Source organism: Synchiropus splendidus, chromosome 1, assembly GCF_027744825.2.
Source record: "Synchiropus splendidus isolate RoL2022-P1 chromosome 1, RoL_Sspl_1.0, whole genome shotgun sequence".
Lineage (NCBI taxonomy): Eukaryota > Metazoa > Chordata > Actinopteri > Syngnathiformes > Callionymidae > Synchiropus > Synchiropus splendidus.
In genome coordinates, this window is record NC_071334.1 from 48500578 (window position 1) to 48521651 (window position 21074).

The 21074-nt window shown below is 44.1% G+C and overlaps 1 protein-coding gene across 11 annotated transcripts in view; it reads left to right on the forward strand.

Moving 5' to 3' along the window:
• The window catches only part of dab2ipb (DAB2 interacting protein b), a 141111-nt gene extending 123311 nt beyond the window's left edge, over positions 1-17800 (forward strand). For 10 of the 11 annotated variants that reach the window (XM_053853982.1, XM_053853983.1, XM_053853987.1 and 7 more), the window contains 10 exons: positions 1174-1318; positions 2718-2862; positions 2957-3193; positions 3270-3471; positions 3763-3950; positions 4150-5014; positions 5999-6136; positions 12972-13174; positions 13513-13600; positions 14388-17800. In XM_053853982.1, the coding sequence (XP_053709957.1) occupies positions 1174-1318; positions 2718-2862; positions 2957-3193; positions 3270-3471; positions 3763-3950; positions 4150-5014; positions 5999-6136; positions 12972-13174; positions 13513-13600; positions 14388-14552 (2376 nt within the window). In that variant the 3' untranslated portion in view covers positions 14553-17800. The remainder of the gene's footprint in view (positions 1-1173; positions 1319-2717; positions 2863-2956; positions 3194-3269; positions 3472-3762; positions 3951-4149; positions 5015-5998; positions 6137-12971; positions 13175-13512; positions 13601-14387) is intronic. The other variant, XM_053853984.1, reaches the window with a different exon arrangement.
• Positions 17801-21074: the final 3274 nt, after the last annotated feature.

The following is a 21074-nucleotide window of genomic DNA, read 5'->3' on the forward strand; positions in this document are numbered from 1 at the left end:
CTTCCTCTTCGTGTCATCTTATTTTAGATGACATCTGCCACTTGACTCGCGTCACGTTCACTGCTTTTCCCAGTTTAACAAGACGCTGGGGGACTGGCATGAAAGCACAAGTGAACATTTTGGCAACAGGGGAGAGGATTCATCCTCGGTGGTTTTGTTATAATCTGCTGCTGCTGCTGCTGTGGAATATAAAACATAAGGTTGCCAGAGAAGCGTCTGTCTCACCGTTGCACGTCTCATGAGGAAGTAGTTTAGTAAGAAACCTAATAATTAACCTCATGAGATGAGGGATGAAACGCATTTTCTGCTGCCAGAAGCTCTTCACCTTTGTTTACCAAGTATCCCTGAAGGTTCCTAATTATTCAGTGGAAAAGAATTAAACTCTTGATGACTTTTTTGAATACCAACTCTGCACATGTTTAAGGATGGGTAAAAGGAAACTTTGCATATTCAAGTAAACAATATTCACAAAGTAAACAAGTCAACTTCTCATGACTTCATGTGCCAGGAACCTTCCTCATTGTGCACATCGGCATCGCTTCCTGGGCCAGGAAGGGTTCTGTAGTAAATCTCCCCAAACACCATTGTTCACCGCTACCTGCCTCACAAGTTGACGGACAAAGTTTTAAACTTGCAGTAGGGCATGATGGAGCAGACGCAGGGTTTAGGAGTCGGCTGTTTCCCTCACGGCCGTCAGATAGAGCCAGTAGGCAAACGGGGACTGGATTTACTTCATCAAATAAATTAATGCTAATGTCAATTTGTGTCTGTACACGGGGAAGTAGGACACTTATGCAACTCTGGAGTCACTCAGATGCCAGGAGACTTTGAACAACTTCTCACTGATTTGTCCTTTGCTGCACTGTTACATGTGTCATCGACAAAAAACTGCTCGAAGTTTTGAGTAGTCAGTAGTGTTGAACTGATGAGGCTTCATGAAACAGTGTCCTTATTTTTAGAACCCACAAGATGGCACTCTCACCTCTAAAATCCTTGGATCTGAGCAACTGTTTCAATGAAAACGCACATCACTTTTAAACCATGAGCACCATCTGGTGGCCTCTGGAGAGAGGGACACCGTTTCATGAAGCCTCATCAGCCCATCACTGGGCTGGTTGGACAAAAACTTGTACATGAAGTGTGGCGTCTCATTTTTGCTTTTCTGCTCGGCAGGACTTCCTCACAGACTTGATGATGTCGGAGGTGGACCGCTGCGGAGAGAATGAGCACCTCATCTTCCGCGAGAATACGTTGGCAACGAAGGCCATCGAGGAGTACCTCAAACTGGTGGGACAGAAGTATCTTCAGGACGCCCTCGGTGAGTCAAAGACATCAGAGCACAGCACAGAGACAACCCTAAACAAAGCCAACAAGGAAACTGGCAGAAGGAGTATGAAACTTATTTTTTCCTTAATCCGAGGACAGTGTGCAGAGGCAGCAGTCATAATTAAGAAACCTGCAGTTTCTCTCCCACTCGACCCTGGAGGCAAAACAGAGGTGTTCACAGGTCAATTGAGAGACATAGTTTCTCCAGGGTGCCTTGGGTTTTGCCTCCTCACCATTAAACACCTCACTAGGGAGCCATTCAGGAGACATTCTGACAAGACACTAGGACACTTGGACTGGCTTATTTCAATGCAGAGGAGCAGAGGTTCTACAACATTTAGTCTACTCCTGGATGAGTGAGCATTTCACACAATCTTGGCGAGTCCAGACACCCTTCAGACAAACCCATCCCGGCCACCTGTGCGCTGTTCACCACCCTGTGACACCGCAGGTGGAAGTAGAGATTCTCTGGGAAATAAAGATCTTTGTCATTCGGTGCAGCTCTTTTGTCATGACTGACAGAGTCCTCTTGACTGAAGACACTGACCCAACCGGTCTCTTTTAAAAGTAGTTGTGCATAATTTTGTCGTCGTATAACACAACTCCACAAAGATCCAGGCAACTGCACACTTGATAAACACAAAGCAACTACTTGTCTGTGTGGGATTAACAGTTCGACTGGGACTGGGAGAGTGTTGCACCTTTCGGTCCTGGCTGGACAGTCCAATTTTTGTTTATTCATCTGACGTGTATTTTTCCACTGTGTGTACTTCCTCCCTCTTCACCAGTTCAATTTACAAACGTTGCACATGTTTCCTGGCGCTCAAAATGAATATCTCCCGAACTGCTTATATTAATTTCTCATGTGTGTTTATGTTGTGTGTGTGTGTGTGTAAGTGTTTCTCATCTTGGCCGTCTGGAAAGTGCGAAACACATTCTGTTTAAAGCCAGTTGCCTCGCGTGTCTGCAGAGCTCAGTGTCGATTCACAGGAATATTTTGAAAAGCTACTGAATTATGCAGCACAGTGCTGGTAGAGTTTGTTTTTTCCATGTGGCTAAACTATTGACGCCTCTCCTTGAGCGACACATGACACATTTGGTGTCTTCTGGGAGTTCCTGCGACAGATGCCACATTGCAGTCGCCTTTTTTATGGTTTTTGTTGAAGACGATGTGATGTATTAACCATTGTGTTGCTGAGGAATGTTGACAACTGATGAATGCTAATGTTTCCCTAAGACATTTCTGAGATGATGAGTTCCTCAAAAACTATATCTCTATAACTAAAACTATCTTATTGACCAAACGTTGGTTGGTGTAGAGCAAGGGTTCTTAACCTTTTTTAGTATAAATTACACATGATCAATGACTTTTTTTCGTTTGTTATTTGCAGGGGAGTTTATCAAGGCGCTCTACGAGTCAGACGAGAACTGCGAAGTGGACCCTTCCAAATGCTCGTCGGGAGATTTGCCTGAACACCAGAGCAACCTGAAGATGTGCTGCGAGCTGGCCTTCTGCAAAATCATCAACTCGTACTGGTAAAGTGCTTGATCTTGTAATTCCACCGTGGAGATGGAAAAGTCAAGTTCACGATCTGAAAATCCGCCTCCATTTTCATGTGACTCCCTACAGTGTGTTTCCGAGAGAACTGAAAGAAGTGTTTGCCTCTTGGCGGCAAGAGTGCAGCAACCGCGGTCGACCAGACATCAGCGAACGTCTGATCAGCGCCTCCTTGTTCCTGCGGTTCCTCTGTCCGGCCATCATGTCTCCTTCACTTTTCAACTTGATGCAGGAGTACCCAGACGACCGGACAGCACGAACGCTTACGCTCATCGCCAAGGTCACACAAAACCTCGCCAACTTCACTAAGTGAGTGGATCTAAAAAAAAAAAGATCTCAGTCACCATCATGGACACTTCTGTAACATTTCATTTTTCAACATCAGATTTGGAAACAAAGAGGAGTACATGTCCTTCATGAACCAGTTCCTTGAGCACGAGTGGTCCAATATGCAGCGGTTTCTGCTAGAAATTTCAAACCCAGAGACAATCTCCAACACGGCCGGGTTCGAAGGGTACATCGATCTTGGAAGGGAACTTTCCACCCTGCACTCCCTCCTCTCCGAGGTGGTGTCCCAGATGGAGCAGGTAAAGCAGGAGCTGGCTTTTGATGCTTTCACTGCTCAGTGACGTTTCTCTTTCATTCATTTTTCGCCACAGATCCAATCTAGTACATTACACTATGTTATGCTATATTACTATTTATACTCGGGGTGATAAGGACTATTGTTTCTGATCTACATGTCATACGTGACCAGAGACCAGTGGTGACCAAGTGGGAGCTCATATTTTGATGAATGTTGTGTTTGTGTACACAATACCACATTGTTTAGGTTCCCAGTGGTAGCGGTATCTCATTGTTTGGTTTTGTCCTTGTAGAGTGCCACCTCCAAGCTCGGACCTCTGCCTAGGATCCTGAGGGAGGTCAACACAGCTTTGTCAAACCCGTCCAGTGTACAGATGACCCCGGGCCAGACCTCAGATCTCATGGGTTCCCCGGCCAACGAGGCGAGCTGCAGCATCTCATCAGGTCTGCAGAAGATGGTCATTGAGAATGATCTTGCAGGGTGAGCCATACTTTTTCGTCAACAAAAGGTTTTGCCGTTTCATATCAAACAATTATAAGCTTTTGAGACTTGCTCTGTTGATGATTCTGCCATAACTATAGTACACAAAAATGCGTTGCAAGTTAGGTCCAACTACAGATTGAAAACTGGACCTCAGACGGCTGTGCCAACAATTGTTTTTTTCTTCTCCTTTCAATAGATTGGTCGACTTTACCAGGTTACCATCACCAACTCCGGAGAACAAGGACATATTTTTTGTGACTAGAAGCTCAGGGATCCAGCCCTCACCGGCACGCAGCTCAAGCTACTCTGAAACCAATGAGCCCGACATGGGCATGGCAAATGGAAGCAAGAGTCTGTCCATGGTGGACCTACAGGACCCTCGCAGTCTGGAAGGAGGCGCAGGTCCGAACACTTCTGACAACCTCGGTGAAATCACCTCACCTGGATGGTCAGCCAGAGGTCCACAGGGCAACATCCCAGGTGGGCCTACATTGAGGAGGCCAGTGCAGACGCCCCCCACTCCAGGAACAGAGAGCACCCCAGGTCGACCGGCTCAGTTACTCGCACCCTTATCTTTCCAAAACCCAGTTTACCAGATGGCCGCTTGTTTACCTGTGTCACCTCGTGGTATGAACGACTCTGGTTCGGAGTGCCACAGTTCAGTCAGCTCACACAGCAACAACGATGACGGACCAGCGGGCGGCAAGCACACCTTCATGAATCATGGTGGTGGCGGTGGAAGTAGTGGGGATGAATACAGCAGGCACCCTGGCGAGTTCAACCGCAGACAGTTATCTCTCTCTGAGGCTCAGCACCAGCCAACTGTACCCAGGCAAAACAGTGCCGGTCCACAGCGGAGGATAGACCAGCCTCCGCCTCAGAGCATAACACGAGGGCGCACGCCTCCGAATCTCATCAACAGCGGACCGTATCCTCGACCCGGCTCCGGGAGCATGACAACATCATCACCAGACTGGCCAGGCAACAGCGCTCGCTTTCGACAGCAATCCTCCTCATCCAAGGGAGACAGTCCAGAGACCAAACAAAGGGCTCACAAACAGGTACAAACCCACGCAACACTATCAAAAGACAGTATTTTAAAACAGCTGTGTTTTTATCATGGCATCTTTCACCGGCTTCCTCTCAGCTTCCTGACTTGTAAACAGGTCCGATTCATTCCTATGAGGGGTCCAGGGGAGTTATTTGATTTTACACATCAATGTGAATGGATCTGATGGCGGCTGACTTGTGGGATGTCCCGACATAAAGACACCATTTCCTGCCAGCTTTAGCCATCTTTTGGAGTCAACACTTATTACAATGAATTTCTTCATTCAAGAGTGTGATGTAAGAGTTACTTAAAGTGTGTCAAGAATGAATTTGTTTAAACACAATATCAAGCATTTTACAGATGCCATCAAGTATCAAAGGGAAGCCTGCAGCTACAGTGGTGTGAGGTGTGCAGCAGGTGAAAGAAAGTGCAGGAAGGTTTAAACAAGTGATGTCACAACAGCAGACTGAAAGGGACGGTCGTGGTTACTGCCATGATATTAAATGCCGGGGTGGTGCCGATTTTTGTTCCAACCAGTCAAGCACGCACAGTTTAACCAATGAAGATTCAGGTGAAGCAATGATTGAAGCAGCCCCCGGTGGAACCCCTGGTGTAGACACATGGGCAGCAGAGTTAAGAGAGCCAGAGTTAAAGACATTGAGGTTGTCATCGGGAGAAACTCCAAAGGACAAGATCAGAGACAAGTACATCAAAGAGACATGTAGAGAAGTCTGGAGACGAAGCTAGGGAGGCATAGTTATAGATCCAAACGTCGAAAAGAGACGCAATGAACGTCTAAAAACAACCCTTCAAAGTGTGTGCAAGCTTGCACAGTGTGTCTGAGTTTCTGCATTTCAAGCTTGTTTTTGTTGTTTCTGTGCTGTTATTGCATCCCCCTCCCTGCCACACCCACTCCCCATCCCTTCCCTGTGTCACTTGCACTCTGCTCATGTGCGTGTGTGTGTGTGTTTGTGTGTTGTGTTGGTTTCACTAGGCCCCCTCCCCAGTGAACCCCAGTGCGCTGGACCGCACAGCAGCCTGGCTTTTGAATATGAATGTGCAGTATTTAGACCATGAGGGGATGGAGCCCGTGTCACTGAGAAACAGAGAGGATCTGACTCAGGTGGAGAAGGTAACCAGTCTGCTACATCCCACTACTGACCTTTCCCAACCCTTTCTTTCACAAAGCAACCTCAACCTTTTAGTGAACCTGAACGCCGACCCACCCTTTCTCCTCTTCCTCTCATGTCTCCCCTGCGTTCTCAGTGCATCATTCCTATCATAGCCCCAACTTTTTTCTTCCCCAAGTCTCTTCTGCATGTTTCAGAATTGTGTTACTACGGCAATAATATTACAACCAGTCAGGTATACATGGTCCCATTTTATCATTTATTGTCAGCAACTCTCCCTGAACAAATGAAGTCATTGAAACCAAAAACAAGCAAAGGCTGTTCGGAAAATGTCTTCCACTAGAAACCAACAAAGCAAGTAGAAATATGCAGTATTTGTTTCACTCCTTTGTCAGTGCAACAGTACAACAAGTGCTTTCTAAGGCAGAGATTACGTGGTTTATCATCCGCTATCACAGCACTCCTCTTTTTTGTCATTCTTAACCTATGATATACCGATGATGTTAATCCAAACATACATAGGGACAGCACATGTGCTCAGGTGTTTAGGAGACAAAGTCAGAGAGGCTAGATGGAGATGGTTTGGACATGTACAGAGGAGAGAGAGAGAGACAGTACATTGGTAGGAAGATGTTGAGGTTGGAACTGCCAGGCAGAAGGTGGAGAGGAAGGCCAAAGAGGAGATTGATGGAGGTGGTGAAGGAGGACATGAGGTTTGTAGGTTTGAGAGAAGAGGAAGCAGAGGACAGGGTGAGATGGAGGAAGATGATCCACTGTGGCCAACCCTGAAGGGAGAGGCTGAGAGAGAAAGAAGAAGTTAATCCAAAAATAGTGGGACTCTGTTGGCCAAGCACTGCAGTTAAGTTTATATGACCACTCATTAGTACCGGTCAGATTTGTGCCTGTGTGACTTCTGCCTCACTTCATCTTGCACTTCTCTGATGCAGTGATCGATCTGAATTCTCTCTCTCTCTCTCTCTCTCGGGTGCTTTGTAAGTCTGTAGTGTGCGCTACAGAGGTCTTTGGGACAGTTCATCCACAAATGAAGACACGATTGTCTCACTGGTGCGCGACAACAGAGCTTGTATCTCTCCCCTTTTATCCCACAACAGACCATAGAACGGCGTTTGCAACAATAAACACACAACAGCCACCCTAACTTGGTTGTGGAAGTGGTGGCTTATGGACTGACCGGAAAGTTTTCATTTGTTCTGCCGCAATCGGTTAACACGTTGCCATTTATGATCGTAGTTATTGATGAATTAACTGACTCTAAATGCTTGGCAGAAGCCTCCTTCGCAAACTCTAATGCCGACTGTCCACCAATAGCCTTATCTCAGTCAGATTCTGCAATAAAGAGCTGCTTAAATGATGTAGATACGAGGTTGTTACGCTCTTTCTATCTCAGCTCCCACCACTGTTGCGGGTGGCTATTGCTGTATAGCCTCAGCATGAACACACACACAAGTCCTCCCCCCGCATTGATCCCCACCATTTGTGAATAAAAAAAAAATAAGAAAAAAAACGTGATACCCAAAATTACATTAACAAAATAAAAGAAGCTAAAGAGATGGTTAACATTTTTTTTATTCTTTCTCATCTTTTCACTCACATCCTTCAACCACCACTTCTGTACCATCTATGGAATGATTTAAGAGCCAACACTGATGTGTGTGTGTGTGTGTGTGTGTGTGTGTAATACATCCATAGCCCTGTCTGAGCTTGTGTAAAAATGAGAGAAAGTCTGCCAACATTCACGCTTCTCTTCTCTGCAACCTCCTGCAACTCTTCACCCCACACCATCCCAATGTGCTTTGAGTGGAGTACATTCCCCCCACTTTTTTTTTTTCCTTTTCTGCTCCATCTATAATGAATACAAACCTGTCATTCTCACATAGCTCATACTTTATGGAAGCCAGAGGCCCCGACAGAGAGAGCAACCAAAGAAGGCAATAACTCCAGCCTCACACAGAAACTGCTGCAACCTTAAAATAGCAGGGCAGCAACAAGAGTACCATTGGAAAGTGTTAAATCCTCAGCCCTCGCCTAATGGTGTGTATGGTGCGAACAACGCCTCACGGTCCCTATTTGAAATTTAAGTGAATGGCGTATTCTTTATTACAATGTGTGTACAGCTCATCCCTGCGTGACCTCACTGGTAGCACTCCATCTCAGTTGAGCTTCTTTCATCCCTCAAGGTGACATTCCTCATTCCAGTTTTAATGTACTGACAAAATCAATTGACAACTTGCTCACGACAATAACAATAACAATTTGTGCGTTTCATCTGAATTTGTACAGTGAATTTAAGAAAATTCACACTAACTCAACCCAAAAACTTGAACACTTGATTGGAGAAACCAGCAGTTGTTGAAAACTTTGCCGCCAAGAGGAACGTAGGAGTGACTTTTGTTTACATCAGGCCAAAATGTGAGACACTGCACCGAACACTACCAATCTAGCGCTGCCTTCACCTTGTTCTCTAGGATTCATTGACCTGATTTTTAAGGAAGCTGGAGTTTGAAATTGTATAAACATGACTACAACTATCAGGGAATTTGGCTTCTGAAGAGTTGAACCCAAACAAATTGAGTGGGACAGCGACTACGATGCTGTTTGGGATGCCCAGTTCATCATGTTCACAATCACAACATCTGCTTAGATGCTGAGCTTCCGCTTGTCAAGGTATGTAAGGCTGATGTCTACTGCGTTATGGGATCTGAGGAGTGGCCAAAACCCTGACTTGCGAAGACAACTGGCAGTAGACGATGGCGAGTCCATGTCAGTAAGGCGTCTTTTAGGAACGTGGGATGAAGAGATGGTGATGTCGGCAAAAGGAGAGAGGGAACCAACAAGGTTGGTGCCTGTTATAGAGGAGCACACTGAGCATCGGTATGAGGAAGGTGGAGGACACCGTGAGGCAAATTTGAACTCAGCTGTTTCAAAATTCAAAGTTCCTCTGGAGTCCACGGAATGTAACTCGATATATTGGATAACCATTTTGTCACAATCCCACTATATCTAGTCATAATCCAAATCAGCAGTGTTCAGTTTTGAGAAGTATTATTTTACTTGTCATGTTTGTTATGATAAAACAAAGTTGCACATCATCACACTCACTGGACTTGTGAACAATGTGGGTGACTTCTTTCAGCTTGAGAGTAAATTAGCGCTGTATAGATTAAATTTATGTCATGGCTTTGCAACTGATTATTCAATAAAATATTACTCCAAAATACATGTGCAGTATTGACGGAATTTAAGAGGAAATCATACCTCAAAAATTTAAAGTGGATTTCACAAGAGAAAACTCAGCAAGATTTTATTCTGACTGTACTGCGTTGATTTAGATATTTCGACAATTTTACGTTTTTTTTTTTTTTTAAATATGCCAATATTTTTTTTATATATTTCTAATAATGACTTTGTAACAATTGGCAACAATTGAAGATACATTACTTGGAGAATCGATCATTTTATTGTTTGCCTACTTCAACAAAATCATTTTTTTGGCTATAGCTTCAGTGCGCATCATCAATAAAGTTAGAGTTATTGACACAAGCTAATGGCACTCAGTTTTCTTCCCCCAGAGATCCATTTCTCTGCTTTGCCGGAACAAAGTCCAGCCAGCGAGGGCAGATACAGTGGACGTGGTTTATTCTCAGAGGGAGGAACGTATAAGAAAAATCTATTTGAGGTCACCGTGCCATCTGGCCAGGATGGGTGGGAGGTGCGGGGGTGTCCCAGCGGTCGGCTAAAAAGTGATGTGAGAAAGAAACCGAGGGTGACAAGATTAATGTTCACAGCAGCGTCCTCGGGGTTGTGTAATTGATTTAGAAGATTTATTCTGAAGGTTACCTTTCTGGCGGTAAAGTGGAGTGGAAAGACTCAACACAGGGTTTCCGCTACATGTAAACGCCTGCAACGGTTTCAAAAAAATCCTACACACTACGCTACACATAACTCATAGATTACTGTCTGACTTAATGACTTGCACACAGCAAACATCAGGATTTTGACTTGGAGAAAAAAAATGAGTGTAGACTTTCCCATCTTTCAAGGAATTCCCCAATTTTTGGATTTTGTTTTCAGAATAATGTTGACAATTATAGTCTCTGCTTGCTTGAACTCCACCTGTTGAATTCCAAAACTGACATTTTCATAAATAAGTAAATATCAGTAGATAAGTACAAGCCATTCAAAATAGTCGACGCGAGGGTTATAGGTGCTACTGTACTGGTAGATGGCTGTGTGAGAGTGAGATGCTGGGATACTCTGCTGCTGTCGTAACTGTTGTACGTGCTGCAGTTCCAGACATTGACTTAACTTACATGGTCGTAAGTACGGGTGGATGTAAGTCGAGCAGGTCGTAAGTCGGATGTTACTTGTATAAGTTCAAGTTCAAGCCACTTTCATCCATAAATCTTTTCAGGTCGACATGTGAACATCAAGTTAACTCTTAAATCGAGCCCCAACACTGAAGCATTTCACTTCATGTTCTGATCTGTCAAACCGATCTGTCACCGAAATGAAATATTTGACTTGCTGTCATAGATGGCCTGTTCTTCTAAGTGAGCACATTCGCCTCACTGAGCCGCAACGCAACAATATTTCAGGTACAACAAATGAAGCCTTGCGCTCATTAGCCTGCTAATGGGAGTCGGGTCCGATGGCTTGCTCAGTCGCACGCCGGACGTCTCTGAATCACCGATATATAACAAGCTAATGTTCCATTTAAGTCAGCAGATGTGATGACAAAATAAATCCAACACTTTTAACAACTTTTACCGTCTCATAATTGAAGCTGGACGACTGCAGTTGTTGGGACCGGGCGAGGCAGCTCCTGGCCCCCAGCTGACATGAATGATCAACACAGGCCTCGAGGACCAACCAGGAAAAAAAGCCGTAACTCAAATGTGCACTGTCATCATTGCACTGAGTTTTAATAACCAGCCAGGCCCCCTGCTGCGGTGGTTCATATATATATAGTTTATGTTCCCATGCTGCGTATAAATATTCACCGAGGCAGATCAGAAGACGTAACTTCTTAATATACTTCAAATGAACCGTAAACTAATGAACCCGAGATATATGATGTAGCCTGTTATCTTTATGAGTCAATGCTGGAAGTTTCTAAGATCCTATTAAATCCTAGACTATGGAGAATGCAAACGTCCTCAAACATCCAGAAGGCTTTTAATGTCCTTTTTTTCCTTTAATTCTCCGTTTTAATTGATTTTCTTGAGCTTTCAGGGAGGATGAACGTGGGTCGCTTCTAACCATGATCTTGTTCTTTTGATCACTACACACATGGTCCATGATTTCAAGTCAGTTGAACTCAAGATTCTGTAATAGTGAAAGCGCACACATGGAGCTCCATGATGCCACTCTGCATTGTACCATCCTGACTTACACATCAAAGTCAATGAAAAGAATTATAAAGCAATGCTCTCCTTCTAAGAATAGTTTTGAGTCGACTATCAGATTGTCCTGTCGGGAGTTTCAGCCTTGACTGGTCTGATGTCAATGTACCAGTCAGGGAGCTAGGTCTGTGTCATTGGAGTTTGGTTTGGTGTTTGACAGCCGACACCGACGTGACAGTTGTGGAGAGTGTGGTGGACTTTGGTTCACGGTTGTAGTTTTAAACGTATTTTTAATCCAGGGAACCTTTGATAATGACACTGGTCGACACTGAGTCTCTGGATCCCTGTTTATTTTATTAGATGGAGTGGTCCTCATAGGTTCTCTGAAGTGGCCGTCTGCCTTGGTTCACATCAACACATGCAGGTCTTCTGCTGTGCTGGTGCCTCGGTGAAACACCCTGGTGAAAATAGTTGGATATTGGACGGAGCTCCGCTCTGGTATTGGCAGTGGCGTCCTCTTCCATGTCCCCATTAGGGTTCACTGATCGCGGACACACTCTCACAGGCAGCGCTAATGCTACGACCCGGCATCAGTTCGGGACCATCAACAAATTCTAAAACGGTCAAAGTATTAGTGAAATCTTCAATAAGGCAATGGAAACGACCATTTTAGGAGAGAGGACTGTGAAACGGATTTTCCATCACACAATTCAAAAGACTGACAGTTTGTATACTTTACAGTTTGGATGATTTCGAGAATATAATATGACTAAATGATCGTTTATTCACCTTATTTCTAATATCTCTTCAATAGCATGTAGGACAGGTGTCCAGACTGGTCCATAGTTGAAGTCAACTGTTCAGTTCAAAGCTGGCAGAGCAGTCTGTCAGACACCAGCGGCTTCTACCAGAGACGTGAAACATTGAATCTATACGCTGAGTTAACTATTATATTGAAACACAAATAAATGATGCTGTGGAGACAAACTCCACTAATCAGTTTCATCCTAAAACAGTTTCAAGAGGGACTGTAGTGTGTCCGACACATGGAATAGAACGAAAATGTATTTATCGTGATAATTATAGTTGAAATTACAACATTTATCGTGATCACTTTTTTTGTCCATATCGCCCAACCCTAGTGTCAGTGCTGGGCGTCTTGCTCACAGGGATTTGGGTACTGGGACTCAACCACTGGAGGAGACCACTTGAACCCTTGTATCACTTGCATCAATATTCTGAACAGGACTACACATCAGGGTGTAACACATCCAATGAAATGACACTGTTCTGGGCTTCAGCAGGAAGAGCAGCAGGACAAAGTCCCAAACTTCCTTTCTTGTCCTTGTCAGCCGTGTTCATCGGGGAGTCGTCCCCGCCGATAGGGCCGACGATGCTGATGTGTGTGTGATCATTCCGACAGCGATGGAGACGGTCAACTAAAGGGAATTCCGTGATGTTTTTTTATGTGCAGTACCAGCAGGAGATCACGTTGCTGCAGGAGAAGCTGCGAGCGTCTGTGCAGAAGCTGGAAGAGTATGAGGCACGATTGAAGGGGCAGGACGAACAAGCCCAGAAGGTTCTTATGGAGTACCAGGCCCGGCTGGAGGAGTCTGAGGAACGACTACGCAGGCAGCAGGACGACAAGGACCTCCAGATGAAGGGCATTATCAGCAGGTATGTCAGCTCATGATCCGCAGTGTGGGTGTCCAAATCTTTGGTTTCATACAAATTGAGGTGAAGGATCAATGCAGAAGAAGAAGAGTCATTCAAGACATCCCTGCCATATGTAGAGGCGCAGTTGAAAGAATAGTCATTTATTTTCTTGGTGTCAGAAGTGGAGTCATTCTCCAGAGATTCAAATGGAAATGATGCTGTAATGTAATTACAGCATCATTTCCAGTAATTATGAAGGTGGTCACCAGGCTTTTGACAAGATCAAGTCATGAAAAATGGATCAGTGTATTTGGTGATGCGTTCGCTCTTTGACCTGGAATGTTGTTTGTTTGTCCCAGGTTAATGTCAGTTGAAGAGGAGCTGAAGAAGGATCACTCTGACATGCAGGCGGTGGTCGACTCCAAACAGAAGATCATCGATGCGCAGGTCAGATTTGAAGGGTAGCAAGAGTCACTGTCACAGGGACAAATGGAGGGAAGGAGGAGGAGGAAAAAGAGTCTCTCACCGAGGTGACAGTCATGAGCATGACAGCAGGAGTCGAACACTGCAGCGCCTGTATGAAACATACCCCAGTAATGTTGTTGCTCCGTAATTGCAACCCTTCATTTACATTTCTGGCTTCAATCCCTGGTGTGCTCGCCATAATAACGAAATATTGATTCAGTGGGAAAACACGCACCTTAAATTGATGACTGTGTAAGAAGCGCAAACACAATCTTCACTGTGTTATTCAGATAATCTATGCGCAAACAAATAGGATGGAAACATGGCGACGGATGCGCCGGGTCTGAGGATACGACTGCTTAGTGGTATCACAACCGCATCGAGGAGAATCATGAGGTTTTTATAACGATGGAGGCAAACAGGCAAAGATAATTCACCTTCTTCCAGCGTCTTCAGACGAGCAGCATTTGTAGGTGTTGAATCAAAAGGACAAATAGAGCAAATGAAATCGCCACCAGGGAGACAAATTGAGCAGTTGAGAAGCCGCACTAAATCTTCAACTGTTTCAGCCAGGTTTTTATTCGCAACAGAGGAAGCTCATTACATTTCTATTTTCTTATTCCCCAAGTGAAATGTTGCCGACTATGTATTTGAGCTCACAGCATTTTTGCAAATAAGACTCCCGTGTCATGGACGTTGCTCATTTATTGATTCGGGCTGGTAACTGGTTCAAACGGAAGCTTTATAACCGGATGTGTTTTGTGTGCAGGAGAAGCGTATTGCATCACTGGACGCAGCCAACGCCCGCCTGATGAGTGCGCTCACCCAGCTCAAAGAACGCTACACGCCAAACCGCAACGGCATCTCCCCGACCAACCCCACCAAGCTGCAGATCACCGAGAACGGCGAGTTCAGAAACAGCAGTAACTGCTAGAGCGCCCGTGTGCGACCAGTGTGTGTGTGTGTGTGTGTGTGTGTGTGTGCCAGTGTGTGTACAGCTCCCCGACAGGATGATGACGTCTGCCTACGTGCATGGATGCATGCCAGTTTGAGGCAAGAGAGCAAAGGTGTGTGTGGATTCAGCTTATGGACGAGACAGACACGCTCACCAAACAGCCTTCAATGCGAGGGCGATGGCCACAGGAGGCAGCATTTGTACATACGGAACTGAAAACCTTCCACTGGTGACACGTTTCATGGAGGTTGTTGGGACAGATCCTGCCTCTGCCTGGGACAAGCCACTACTTACCCCACACGCAGAGACGGTTCCTCGCGGATCTTCCTCCTCAAGTCATTTCAAGTGGAGTTTCGCTTCAGTCGAGAGGATTAATATTATACGCTTTATTTTAACGTTATTGTTTTCAGAGAGCCAAATAGCAGCTGGAAAATGATATTTTGGGACCCAAAACTTTCTTCCCTCTGTGCTCACTCCTTGGGTTCGTCCCCGAGCTTCCCCCTACGTAGTGCACTTTGTGAAAAGCTATTGGTACATTCATCGCCTTAACTGAGGAACACAACTTTTACCCCAGAGCTACCCTGTTTTTCTGCGAAACAAAAACAAACAAAAAAAATGGCACAACTTATACTGTGGATTTGTAAAGTATGGAAGATAAAGTGTACACATTTAAATATATGATGAAATTCTATGTGATACTATATTAATGAAGTTTAATATAGATGTATACATTTCTTTTGTTCTTCTAGGATATACACACATATAACTATATTTGATAATTTCAAATATGAAAAGCAGCCCTTTATTTCGGAGTTTATTTTTCTTGTGGATGGATGACAGGCTGGAGACCCTCTGAGCAATGAGCAGCCCCAACCTTCAATGGAACTGAGAGTTCCATCAAAGCTGGCACAGGTTTGAGTTGGCGCTGCTCTGCTTTCATTGTGGTCCTTCCCTTCTAGTAGCACAAGAGCTATGAGGGACGCGTTCAACGTGATATACACTGGACTGGATCGTGAGAATGGACTCTGTTTTTGTTACACTCTCCAAGACTGCTTTGTTTGTCAGTGGTAATGAAGTATGCTGCATCCAAACTGTGACTCGATCAATCTCTGTGGCTTCATCGTCTCTGCCCATCCCTGCCCAACATTGGCTGGATTTACATGGTGAAACTACATCTACATGGTGCCACGTAACTCATACTTGTTAGGCTCAAACTCATCAAACTTGCTTAGTTTAAATGGGAATCTGTGGCCCTACATCGATCAATGCATGTTTTATATTTATACCCGACATCAAACTCTCTAACTGACCTGTAAGCATACACTGTCCGGTTGCCACCAAAGGTCGACAATGGGTGTCAGCATGGACGGGTAATGTTAGTTGTACCAACAGAAACACTACCACAACTGAAAAGTCGAGGCCCGCTCACATGGCATGGTTCAGAAATCAAAAAATCCCCTCCTTTCTGAGTCAAGAGGTTTTTGAATTGAACTTTGTTTACAGAATAAAATGGGTCAAAAACGTATCATGGTGTCGTTCATGAATGTAGCAAACAAGACCTTTTTTTTTCCCCGTGACCATTTATTACGGTATATAACGTCCAAATACCACAGTGGTGACCAGCAGCAATGATGAAGGGTGGAGGATAGACTGAACCTACATGGGCTACACTGTTCTGTCAGGTGACTTTCCACCATGGTTTGTCATAATAAAGACGTTACAAACACCTAAATTCACAAGGAAAACTGCATATTTTTGGAATGTAAATGGGATTGCCCTTGATATGGTGCCAAGTTTTGTCAACAAAACACAAGCCTACGTTTTTGATTTCTGAAGATGCCTTGACTTTTCATTCATAAAATTAGACATCAAACATTATATATATATATATATATATATATATATATATATACATGAAGGTACACAGAGTTTGAAGTGGCAAGTTATGTTGGTCCATGTTTCACCCTGTAATGCCAGCCTTCTTTGGAGATACATATGCTTCATAATGGTGCTTAACAATGGTTTGCTTCTGATTCTGGACATTAGAACATGGACTGAAGGTGAAGAAGAAAGATTTGAGAAGAGTCAGAACGACATCAAGACAATCAACTTCATTTACAGTGGCGACTCAGATGGGGCATAGTACAGACATGTGACTGAGACTGTCCGATACTGAAGGTACAACTGCGGATTCATATGCTGATATGTAGTGTACACAACTCAAATTGCTTTTGAACACTGTGGCAAGGGTCTTTTTATGATGCAAAGTGCTTCCTGACTGGCACAGTTTGGAAGCCATCCTGAGCACAAGTGGACGCTACGAACCCTTTCCTGTTCACATGGAAACTCAATGATAAGGTCAGGGGTTTTATTTCGGGACACGCCGACTGCTCCCTGGTTACTCTTTCTTCCTGGTATTTTCTCTTGTTTCCCAAGCATTAGGTGGAGGGTTTCTCATTAAGGTCTTATTTTATGAGCGAGTCAAAGTTCTGAATTATATGAAAACCTAATAAAATACCAGGAAGAAAGATTGAGGTGGAACAGTCAAACATTTTTAAAATGCTTGGCAATAATTTCCAAACAGGTAGCGACCTCTTTGGTGAGAAGGTGCAACACATCTCACAGCTTCAGTAACTTATTCCACATGCACTTTGAAAGCACATATGTCTCCAAATCACGCTCCTGCACATGAAGAGATCCACTGTTGACTGATCAAGTACCTCCCCCCGATCCCTCTGCACCCCCACCCCATCACTTCAAATCTCATTTCAACAGTTTGTATATTTTTGTATGGTTTTCTGTAGCGTGTGTGGCCCTGCATGCTTCATCTCTGCTCGAGGGCCACCATCCATTTGTTTACTTTCAAGGCAACGACGACGATGAATGCTTTCTGCTGCAGACATATAAGTGAATATATGATCACAGAGTGTATTGAGAGGCTGGCCGCCCTGGGAAAGTGTAAATAAAATGCTCACACTATTTTTACCTTCTGTTACTAGGAGCTTCTTTTGTAAATGTACCTTGTGCTCAAACTCTGCTGTATCTTTATGGAGATTGTAAATAGCAGATGTTAGCTCAGTCGGTCCGCTGTCCTCGCTGGCTAGAACTATGTTATACGATTAAATTAACATTTCCGTGTTTCTCTGTCAAAACTGATGTTTTATTTTGTACTGAGAGTGGACTATCACTTGCCAGAAATATATCTATAAAAGACTCGGTAAGTTTGGAACTGTGTGAGGACGTTGATTTTCCACGAACACTGACAAACACACAGTGTGCGTCCTAGTCGTGAAATCGACAGCGCTCTCATGGTTTTCGTGTCACCATCTCACAGTATACAGTTGGTTTTACTGGCAACACCATGTTACTAGGGTGACCAGTTAAATTTATTTATTGCAAATTCCAAATGAATGAATTGAACTCCATACCTGATGCAGCATACTCTCAGATAGAAAAACTGAGGGCAGCAAACATTCATTCATTCATTCCGCCTGTTTACTCTCTTAATGGATTGGCGGGGGCCTGGAGTCGACCCCAGCTACTTTTAGCGAGAGGCCCTGAAAGACAGTCACACACACAAACACATCCACCGATACACAGCTAAGAACAGTCAGTTAAGCAGTACACAACCAGAGTGCCAGCAGGACTTTCTCTCAACCATGGATTAGAGCAGGTGTTCCTAAGCTTTTTGATCTCAGGGCCCATCTTTCCCAGAACAAATGGACCCATTCTATAGAACTGATACATTGCTCTTGATTTCATTTCTGATCAATAACCATATTTAATCTACTCACATGTAAACAAAGCGAAACCTTGTGAAATGACATGAAACCATGTGATCATTGCAAAGATATCTATTTGTCATCGAAAAATTCAAACAGTAATAGAACCAGGTGCAAGTCATAGTCATCAATTTATATAATAAAAGGAAAAAATACCCTTGATGCAAACTGTTGAAAAAATTATTTAAACTCAAAAGAAGATATAAGCTAAGTGTAAATGAAAGTGTCGCCATAAAATGTTCTAATTTATTTTCAAAACTTCGACAGGTGCTTTCATGAACAGTTTTTACAGTTAGAGGTTACTGTTATCATTGTTTCTTTTCAAGAACTTCTCCATAGTTGTTAACTCTCACAGATTTACAGATGTCAAGTCAATTCAGTGACACACTACTGCCACCGTACGTGGCTCATGTATTAAAACTGAGCGTCTCGCGGCCCTTACATCCCAGAGCTGTAACACAAAATATGGTATAAAGATGAGCACATGAGGCGCATGAGGCGTCAAAAGTCACAGACGGGGCAAATCGGGAGATCAACACCTTCCAGCAGGTGAGGGCAGACTGCACTCTACCCTCTCATAGCTTCCCAGGGAACCAAAGTTCTCAACTGTTTCTATAACCACTGAAAAAAGCTGCACATCATGCTGTTCTTTAGGAAAATGGATGGAGAATTGTAAGGAAATGGTGAGTAAGTGTGGTACGTACCAGACTGTGAGACACAGAAAACTGGGACTTTATCATAAATGTACACAGAAGTCATTCATGAATTAATACAGCTTTCATGCTACCTGTTTGAACGATATAAATACCCTTGTCCATGCTTTTTCAACATGTCACAGCTTTTTAAAACTTTTATTGTACGTTGAAGATGTAAATTATATTGTATGAATCATTAATATATACATACAGTGTATATATCTGAGTACATTTACAGACCATAGTGAGAACTGTCCTCAGGAAATATGACATTGCTAAACAAATCATTTTGTCATAAAAACACAGAGGAGTTTCAACTTCCTGTCCAAGTGTAGTGTGTTACGGTGCGTAACACCCCGCACACACACAAATATTCTGTTCCAGCACCAACCAAGAGGCTTGTTCTCCAAGTCTCCAAGTCTCTCTTTGTATCATACAACGAAGTTGAAACATCACAAGTGGAAAGTAAAACTTCAACGTGGTGCTTGTTTCGGTTGTTCAGGTTCAGGTTTCAGATGTGTTTTTAACAGAAAGATCCTGAACGAAAACACAATTTCTAAATGGCAGCAACACCTTGCTCAGGGAAGAGAAGTGTGCGCAGTTACTACTCACAACTAAAAACCTTTTTATTGACATCAATTCAGTAAATGTCAAAACTAGTCTCGTTTTAATAGACTGTCTGACACATGAAAAAACAACAAATGGACAGTACTCCTTCTGATTCTGATCATACAATACCTTTGAATGTCACTCAGTGTTTGATGTACCTTAAGTGACCATCACCCTGAGTCAGGGTGCCACATTTTCATGGTCAGAAAATGGTATTGAAAAAAAAAATAGAGCCGAAGCTCTTTTTAAATCTGTAACTGTTCCCGCTGAGTTAAATGCAGCGCATCATTGTCAGCAGCTTCTGTATCTCATGCTGTTTGTGTCACACTTCAGATTCCATTCTCGCCCATTGGCGGTGCAGAGTCTCAGCTGCCCAGAGGTTTCACTGCTTTGCATATTGAATCCAGGATGAACTGGAGTACAAGCTTAACTTCTGGCTGTGAAAGGACCAGTGCAGAGCGCTACATTACAGCATCGATCTGCGTGTCAGGAGTAGCGTGTCTTCAACTTAACCTGGGATTGATACGGCCTTGTCGATTCTCGGGACGTAGCGACAGCAGACATCAAAGGCGCCATTTGTCCAAAGAGATACTGTGTTGATTCGACAAGCATCGGCCCTGGTGTCGGAACAATAACATCATGCCGCTCCCACCCGAATTTGGGAGCAGAACAAAGTGTTCAACTCAAACAAGCCTAGATGAATGAGATGCAGCTCGAGCGAGCATATGCTCCAAGTCGGGGTCCAAATCAGGGAATGACGGAGGAGCTATGGAGAAGCTGGTGTCGACTTCAGAGCGAGGCTGACCTACATACTGCCTGATTGTTATTCCCTGCAGTCGGCACGAGGAAGAGCCCGTGGCCTCCACAACACACGTACAGAATTTTGTGGCATTCAAATAGTTCCAGTCATATAGAAGCAGACACCAAAAAAAAAAAAAGAAAATGTGAGAAAAGCTGCATGAAGTGTCCAAACAGATGAGTACATTTTAAGTGCAGAACCAGGAACATGAACAGCAGAACTCATGGTGTGTATTTGACAAGGAAGTTCACGTTGCTAATTGCTCCCAGTGAGAGGCTCTTATTTACTTTCGCCAAGTGGATTTGGACCCTGGCGGTTGGAGATGTACGTTCAGAACATTGGCGTGATGAAAGACGCGGCTCGCTGGCTGCGCTGACCCCTCTGCTGCACCAATATATCAAAGGCCAGGGAAAAGCACCGACACATTTTCACTCAGCGTTGCATTGCATTCTCCTCAGCGAGGTAAAAGTTGGCAGAGACGGAGGAAGAGTCACCTCAGAAAACCTTGCAGGATGCTAAGAGATTCATTGTTTCCTCTTGTGGAGGTGTGTGTGGTTGCTTGGCAACCTGGGAGCGAGGGAGCGATCGGGCACATCAGGGCAGCGTCAGGTGAGAA